The 9,237-nt window shown below is 31.3% G+C and overlaps 1 protein-coding gene and 1 long non-coding RNA gene across 3 annotated transcripts; both read right to left on the bottom strand.

The window, feature by feature from the left end:
• Positions 1–3,175: 3,175 nt before the first annotated feature.
• Positions 3,176–4,508, bottom strand: LOC108324076 (late embryogenesis abundant protein D-34). Its single transcript, XM_017556880.2, has 3 exons — positions 3,825–4,508; positions 3,604–3,757; positions 3,176–3,520 (listed from the first exon to the last, which is right to left on the bottom strand). The coding sequence occupies exons 1-3, from the start codon at positions 4,431–4,433 to the stop codon at positions 3,510–3,512; spliced, it is 774 nt and encodes a 257-aa protein (XP_017412369.1). The 5' UTR covers positions 4,434–4,508; the 3' UTR covers positions 3,176–3,509.
• A 74-nt stretch (positions 4,509–4,582) lies between these two features.
• LOC108324077 (uncharacterized) lies at positions 4,583–7,969 on the bottom strand. Of its 2 annotated transcripts, XR_008247537.1 has the most exons (4): positions 7,797–7,969; positions 7,489–7,588; positions 7,316–7,393; positions 4,583–4,814 (listed from the first exon to the last, which is right to left on the bottom strand). It is a non-coding gene; the product is annotated as an uncharacterized LOC108324077 (long non-coding RNA). The 2 variants fall into 2 exon arrangements; XR_001831751.2 differs by lacking the exon at positions 4,583–4,814 and having other exon boundaries at positions 6,300–7,393; positions 7,797–7,960.
• Between the last annotated feature and the right edge of the window lie 1,268 nt (positions 7,970–9,237).

Raw genomic sequence — 9,237 nt, 5'->3', positions numbered from 1 at the left:
GCTCTGTTTTTTGTTGTTGTAATATCAACAACTAATACATTTTGTTGGTGGTATTCTAGAAGTGCAAAATTTAGGATAAGAGGAAGATAATTTGGAGATTGAATTGATGTCCCTTTCTATTATTTTCTTTCATTTATTTTTTCTTGGGATATATACTGTATTACATGTAAGTTCTCTTTTATACCGAAAACAATTATTAAAATTAAGTTACATAATTCAACTTTAACAAATATAAATTCTCTTTAATTACATTGTTTAATTTCCATTGAATAGTATAACATGACAATATTGAATAAAAGAAAAGCGTTCAAGAGAAGGTTGGTATAAAAAAAATAATAATAGGATGATATATTTTTATATTTATTTAATACATAATATAAAAATAAAACGGTTATAAAGAAGTAAATTTTTGTATTTTTTTAGAAAAAAGATAATAAAAATAAAATAAAAATTAATATAAAATATTTATGTATGTAAAAGTCTATTATTTTAATAAAAATGGTGATAATAGTAATCATTCAGGTACGTTAGACACTGTTGAGTGAAGTGGAAGTAGCAGAGGTGTAGAAGCAAGTGAATCTAAACGTGCGTCCTTCTTAATAACGAGGAAAAGAAAAAGCCAAGGACCAAATTCCTAACACCAACGTCTTCTACTTTTCCAAAACATCACTCGACAATTCAAACAACCCCTCAGAGATAGGTTCAACATTAGACGTACATTTAAAATTAAATCCAAGGTGAACCATATTCAATAAAATAATTTAATAATACAATGATATAATAATACAAAATAAATTCGTCATAGTAGCTACCAGTTTTTTTTTTGTATCATCTCGAAATGAATAGTAGCCAGAAAAATGCTCTTAAAAAAGAATTTTGAACTCAACAATCTCTAATGTTTGGCTCATATTATTGCCTTAAGACATGCACCGCCAAATATGAAATTTGAGTTATATTATATATGTCCTCATATGATCGTACTTCATGTGTCCAACAACAATAACTTATGTTTGTCATATAATTTTATTTATTTATTTCTAGACATAACCACGATGCAATCTCCTCAGCAAAATGGATGAGAACTCATAAATAATTAATACCACATACTCAGTATGTAACTATATTAAAATACATTCTTTATAACTTAAAATCTCCTGTATAAAATCAAAACTGAGAGTGACATATATTAAGTATACTTAACAATAGATGTATAAATGCTACTAAAATTATTGTGTTGAGCGTTAGAGCGTTAAAATCTAAATATAAATATAAATTGTATATTATTTTTAAAAAAATTAAATATTATATAAAGATGAAGATTTTTAAATCAATAATCTTAAATTTTATGTTAAAAATAATATCAATATTTTATTATATTACAGTTATAACATTATATTAAAAGAAACACTCAACTTTATATATTTAACCTCCTGCCATGAACGAAAGTCCCATCATGGTGTGACAAGGGTCTTCATGAGTCTTACTCAATCCCATACATATACTGAGAATGAGCTGTGTAACAGTATATAAATTGCATGCCACCTTAATTGCATTTGTCCACATGCACACTTACCAACTCACTCATGCATCCACTGTACCTTCATATAAATATATATATATATATATATATATATATATATATATATATATATATATATATATATATATATATATATATATATATAAATTTTTACATCAACATTATCTTTCTTTATTTTAATTTTTCTCCTAAAAATATAAAAATTCATTCAACTATTCTATAGTGTGTATAACAATATTCCCTATATGATATTGGTACGAAAGCGACACCCTTAACAGTCTAAGAGTGGCGGAGAAGAATCATTAATTGTGCAGAATCATATGATATGAAGGATGAACAACTCAACCTCAAGCGTGCAGATGTACTTGCTAGCATCACTGGATTTAATTACAGAATCATTAGTGAACACTGGGATTTTGATAAATAGTTTAGAAGGATATCCGAAGATTGCAATCAAGATTTTGAACACAGGAAGATTCACAGAGTGTCCTTGCATGGATTGACAGGTTGACTTTGTTTTGTTTCGTTTGTTTTTTCGTAAATTTTCAGAGTCTTGTTATTTGATAAGCTAAATTGATCTTAGTTTGGTTTGGCTTGAATTTGAATGTTTATGTCGATGGTGTCCCACTTAGAGCAGACTGAACGTGGGTATGTCAGTTTCACGTATGTGTAATGGAGTCGTTGGATAGAAATAGCATGCTAGCATGCGCTCATGTGTTGGACTCATCATCTGTCTCTGCCTGCCATTCATGCATTAAAGGCTTTACCAGAAATATATGCTTTTTTTTCTAACTTGGGTATTTGACTGCACATGCTCTTTTATTCGCCAGCAACTGTATAGGCTTCTCAACCTATACAAACTTCTAAATTCAAATGCTTACTGATTTCTTTTCTCACTCGCAAAAGCTATGTTTATTCTTTCTTTTTCCTTGTTACGTCCCCTCAAAATACAATCATGGATTTCACGTGGAGGAAGGAAAAAACCATTATTTTAACCTTGTCACAATTAAATTCTTTCATATAAGTTCTCTTCAAATTAATTTATATATAAAATAATCCACAAGTAAATCATCAAATAAATCATAGTGCGTGCTTCTGTCGGACATTAGATTGAATTATTGAACAATTATGGTTGACCACCCAAAACAATATCATCCGTACTCGACTTTAGCCCTAGTCTTGAATATAAATCTCTCTTAGACAGGTTTGGACCTAGTTAGCGTAAAATCCATAGAAACTATTTTTTCTTTTACCACATTCAACAACTAACCTTGGTTAGCTAGTATAACACCAAAAATTAAAAGTTAAGCAGAAGACAATGGTTGTTTACTCTTTATTCAAACAAGTCTAGATTAGAGTTTATCTCGTAAAAATTTAACAAACTTTCACCAAGTTCGATTCTAAGTTAAGAAGCCTACTGAATCTAAACTTTTGTTTTCCAATTCGAGTTATACATTGTTTTCCAATTCGAGTTATACGCACCACTATTCGTCAAATTTTAACCTACTCCCTTTTGAATCCGCTCGATGATTTTTTGAGTTTGAGTTTTGAAAATGAATTTAGTTTAGTTTGTGCCTTTTAAAATTTTGACTTATTAAAAATATATTTTAGCATGTTACATAGGAAATAGGAGGATTAAACAAAATATTGATTAATTTTTATTTTATGAAGGGCTTCTATTTATTTTGTCAGCCCACCGACCATATAGGGTTTTGGTTATCATAGAACTTAGCTATAGGCCTATTCAGCCCAAAATTCCCTTTCCTTTCCCCATGGACAACAACGAATCTATCCTTTTTTGTAGAAAAAAAAAAAAACAACTAACATTAAAGTAGGAGGGTCCGAGTACACAAAAGTACCAAAGAGAAAGTGAAACATACAAAAAAGTGTTCAAACTAGCCTAGTGTTCCAAGTCAAACTCAGAGTGACTTGATTTATTTGCTTAAACTCTGCCATATATGCAAGATCTTCATGTATTTCCTGCACGTTTCACACAATCATGAAAATCTACAACAATATTCTCATACAACGTAAAAAGAGATGCTATATTTAAGAAACTTAACTATTTTGATTTATTGTGGCTGCTGCAGCCATGGACGCAGCGACTCCACCAGGGGTAGTTTTCATGTCCAACTTGTTCCTCAGCTCAGCTCCAATCACTCCCTCTGCATCTTCTCGCGTCACCGCTTTATCAGCTTGCAGTTTCTTCCTAGCATCCTACATTCACAGTTACAGTTAATTTCTCATTCATGGTGAAAAAAAAGAGGTAAGATTTGTTAATTACTGTTAAAACATCAGACAAGGTTGTCTTGTCGGACTGAGGCAAAGTGCGTGTGTTACGAGTGGCTGCTGACTGGGCCCTGGCACCCAACCCCCCACTCTCTGTCTCGTTCTTCCCTGTGGCTCTCATTTCGGCCACTTGTATTGCGGCGGCGTCGCTTTCATCCACCGGCTTGTCGCCCGCTCCGGCCACCGCAGTCGCTTCCAGCGTCTCGCCGATGGTTATGGCATCACGCTCCAGCGCGGTGCCCGGGGTTTCCATCGGAATCTCGGGCTCAACGAATTGCCCCACCACGTGTCCTCCCACCGTTTCAGTGATGACGCGTTGGCCATCCACTTTGCCTTCGGAGACGCTAACGCCTTGCTCCCTTGCCACGGCGGAGAGTTCGCCACGACCTACGTCGCCGTGGAGGACGTTGACGGCGGCCGCGGATTGCATGACGGAGGCGGGGCCTCCCTTTAGAGTTTGGCCTAATATCAGGTTCTCTTTAGCTTGCATGAGAGATGCGTCTTTTGGAGCGATGGGTTGGGATGCCAAATCGCCGGAGACGTCAAAAACGTCGGCGTACTTGATTGGATCCGCTTGAGGCCTCTCGGGCTGTTCATGGCTCATTGTGATTAGTTGAAGAGAATGGATTGTACTTTTGTTGTATGGGATGGTTTTGGTCTTGGGTTGAGACTTGGAATATATATATATATATATATATATATATATATATATATATATATATATATATATATATATATATATATATATGTTTGTTCGGATACTAGAAGAGAAGACACGATAGAGAGAGAGGAATTTACACTTGTCAAATGGAAACAGATGATGATTCAATGTTTTAAGTAACAGGTGGCGCTAAGTGAAACAAGAGCATAACACATGGTAATGAATCCATGTTCTAGAGCCACCAACAGATATACATTGCGGGGGCTTCATTCTTGTTTTTCTTTTCTTTTCCTCTCGCAAATTCTATCATCATGCATTTTTTATCTGATATTACTAAAATTAGTAGAATCTTAATCTATAAATAAATCATGCAGCTTCCATATTGTGGAAGCTTGAAATGATGGAAATAGTAAGCGTTTTGATTATGGGAAATATATATTAACATCAAAATTTATCACAAATTATACACTTGTCTTTTTTCACATAGTTTCACATCAAAATTTATAAATATACTTATATTCATGGTATCATGGTACCAAAGTTAGCATGATCATCAACACAATCAATCAGTGCTATGATCTATAATTTATTTGTTATTTTCCATACTTGATAAATTAGCATAGACTTTATGGTAGCAAATATAGGATCTAAAATGAGTGAAGATAAACTTACAATCAATTCCTCTTGTGAAATAAAAAGAAACATGCAATGCATCACGCATTATGCTCTAACAAAAAACATTGTGCATTTATCTGGTTTAGAGTTAAGCATAATGCATGTATTCTTTACTTGATGTTTCTTTCTAATTTTGATCACATGGAATTGCAAGGAAGTCAACGAACAATTTTTCACAAGAGGAAAAGTATATGTAGGTATACATATCTTCACTCATTTTATATGTAGTATATGTTACCAGAGTCTAAAGTAATTTATTAAATATGAGTAACAGCAAAAAAATTGTAGATGGTAATAACACTGGTGTTGACTTCTATACCAAAAACGTAAGTATAATTATAACTAGCTAACATTATATTATTTTTTTAGTATTTTTATGTTAACCATTTGTGTACATTTTTTCTTGATAAATGAAAGCTTTCTTTTCAGTTTCATTAAAACAAAATTAATTGTGTGCTACCAAGCGATATTAATTTGAGTGGATTAGAATATATATATATATATATATATATATATATATATATATATATATATATATATATAGATCAGGCTTATGGTAATACAGTTTGTAAATTTATTAAATCACTTTAAATTACTTTTGTTTTAATTAATAATTTAATTTTTATATATAGGACTTTTAACTTTTTTTTTGTTTTTATATTGTTTTTAATTCACTTAAGTTTTTATTTTTTTAAGATTCGATTCAATTATTACTTTTATAAAAATTGGTCTTTTTGTATTTTTTTTTTAAATTGATTGACGTTAACGATGTTTTAAAATGAGTGGGTTCCTACACAGAAAATAACTCGATTTGATTTTTATAAAAATATAGAAACTCAATTAAGTTAAAATAAAAATATAAAAAACTTAATTGAATAAAAAAATATAAAAAAAAATTAATTATAGATCTAGATATAAAAGAAAATTAATGATTAAATCAAAATTTAATTATTGTTTGATATTGTTTTGTAAGATTATATAATATAGGCTTCTTTAATATACCGTTATATGTATAATGCAGTTTTGATAGCATTTCCTTTAATTAAACAGTTATATTGATCTAAGTATGTATAACATAAGTTTAATAGATAAACGTGAATACATTGGCAAAATTCAAAATGTTACATAACATAATTAACTAAATAAAATTCTACTATGAGAGAAAATGGAAGAAACAATCTTCCAACTTATAGGAGAAACATCAACAATAGTAAAAATGTCTAACATCATTTCTGCGATAAGAAACTCATAAAAACTAAAAAAAGAATTGCACTTATCATGAGAATAGACATGACATGTGTGTTACAGAAAAAAAATATAATTATGCAACGATTAAGAACCTCCTTCTACTGTAAGTATTACAGTAATCAAATGTGTTACAAAATAGGTTCATTACATAGATACGCGTCATGTCTTTTCTATATGCAAAAGACAAAGGCGCATACTTATATGGGTAACCTAAGAAGTACGACAAGTGATCACTTATAGCTGAAGAAGTTTGCTCAAAATCATAATTACATTTATTTGTTCAAACACGTGGCACATATTACTCATGTTAACAATTTCTTTTTTCAGTTTTTGTAATCTCCTTATTGCACAAATGATGTCAGATACTCTATTAGTGTTGATGGTTCTCCTGTAAGTTAAACAATTATTTCTCTCATGTTTTGTTAGTAGAGTTTCATTACTTCATGTTATGAGGCAATTTTGCTTTCGACAATGTTTCCGTTTTTTTTACCCATTAAACTTATATAACAACTTCTTAAAGAAATACAAATAGTATTTACCACAATATTGTTAGAAAATAGACACCAATGAAATTATCAACGTAACCATTTAATTCAAGAAATTAAGTACCACAAAAATAACCATTTGTATGACTCTTCAGAGTACATGCAATGATATATTTAACTCATTGTCTACTAAATTTCATTTTCACAATCAATATGAACGACATTATTGAGATGCTATTTAAAAAAATTGTTTAAAAGTAACGATCTAATTCATTACTTTAATGATCTAATTAATGTTATAGTTAAAATCACTCATCCAAAGATCTTCGTCAGTTTTGTGTGGATCTTTACAATCCAAATTCTTTTAGTTTCCCAAATAAACTAATTTTTCTTCTAAAATAAAAAAGCATATAGTACCTTTTGTTCGTTCATCGGAATTGCTTCATAATCCTGTTAACACTCTTGATGCATCTTCACCACCATCAACTATGGGCCCTGCACATTGGTACCTTCTTAAAACATTATAGTATTAGAAGATCAAAATAAACTCATTCTACTATCAGAAGATCAAAATCTAGAAACAACTTTACCACATCCAAGGCAAGTCTATAAACAAAACCTTTCTGCATGCTGCAGTTCAAACTTCAAACCACCTTCAAAGACCACTTTTCACTCATATTCCCCTCCTCACTGCATAAAATCAAAATAAAACATCTATCAAAACTTTTAGCACATAAACCTTTAAAAACAAAAAACCTTAAGCAATGGAAAAGTTGTTGTATTTTAGAATAGTTAAAACCATGACATACAATGTATGCAAGTGCATGCTGCCGGTTTTGAAGAATGCAGTGAAAGATGTATGGATCTTAGATTCACACAATACAACCATAGATATTACCTTTTCTTCACTCATGAAAACCGCTCGAAATCTATCCGCAGAAACTTAACTCCATCGATACATCTTGAACAAGAGCATCGATAGCGTGTTAAGAATGCAGAATGAAGAAATGTAGCGAACAATGGCATGCTTAAATGGACAAGAACTCGAATGCCCGATCGAGAACCACCAATTAAAACCTCTGCATGCCACAGTAAATGAAGGTCTTTTCCAAACTTGTCTTTATCCTTCACGTGATCTACCACTGCAACTTTCCCTTGCATCGAACAGTGTTTCCTACAGAAAGATTCCTTTCACAAGGTTTCAAAGACGGAAATTACGATGCCAATAGCTGCTGTCACTTTACAACGGTAGGTAGATGTATAAATTTACACTGTGCAACTTAATTATTTTCATGCAAACCAAAGGTGGTGCTTTGGGATAATGATGGAAGACTGAATACCGGTTTGACTACACTTATTATGGTCATTAATTTAATTACACATATATCTATACATGCGCTCCTCCCGATTTAAATATTTATTACAGATTTTAAAATAAAATAATAAAAACACAATAATAATATAATATTAACAAAAATTTAATATTACAAAAGTGGGGAAAACGGAACTGTCCAACCTGAGAGTCATCCGTATTCAAATATAACACGCGCAAACCCGAATCTACGTGAAATTACACGTTCAGTTCTATATGAATTCTGTAAAAATAATTTCTATACATGAAATTCGATCTCTTAAGATAAATAATTTTTCAAATAAATAAATGTAATATCTATCAAAATTATAGTTTACTATTTACAACTTGTTTCGTACCAACAATAACAAAGAAAATAGTGAAAATACATAAAAAGATGCGTTTCCTTTAACCGTTGAAAATCGAACAAATGAAAAATGTGCATAAGTAACATCTGACAAAATAAAACATTACATAGATCATAACTGAGAAACTTTTTTTATAAAATTATTGAGAAAGGAGATCCCACACCTAGAACATACATTCTATATTGAGACGACTAGAGAAAATTACTTTCTAAACTCACATCATTTAAGGTGATCATTGCAAAAGAGAAACATACAAAAATAAAAGGGTAAGCTAGTAGTAAAAAAATTTATCATAATAAAACAACATTACAATATGTTTTACACCTCACACAATGAATATCGAGCTAAAACATGTTCTACCCTTTGTGTGGTGGAATAGTTGACAACCATCAAAGCTATCACACAAGGTTAGTCTTTCAACATGCCCTTTGCCAGATGGAGAAAGGCCCCCAGGCTAGAAACACAGTGGGTTATGCACTTTTGTAGTGGAACAACTGACAACCATTAAAGCTACCACACAAGGTTAGTTTGTATCGCATCTTAGGTCATACTAGAAGCATCTAGACTGAGGCCTCCTGTTACTCTCACCACATGACTCATCACTCTCTACTTGAGCATGG

This window comes from Vigna angularis, chromosome 3, assembly GCF_016808095.1.
Source record: "Vigna angularis cultivar LongXiaoDou No.4 chromosome 3, ASM1680809v1, whole genome shotgun sequence".
Lineage (NCBI taxonomy): Eukaryota > Viridiplantae > Streptophyta > Magnoliopsida > Fabales > Fabaceae > Vigna > Vigna angularis.
Note: the sequence above shows the minus strand (reverse complement) of the source record. Positions and strands in the feature narration are given on the sequence as shown.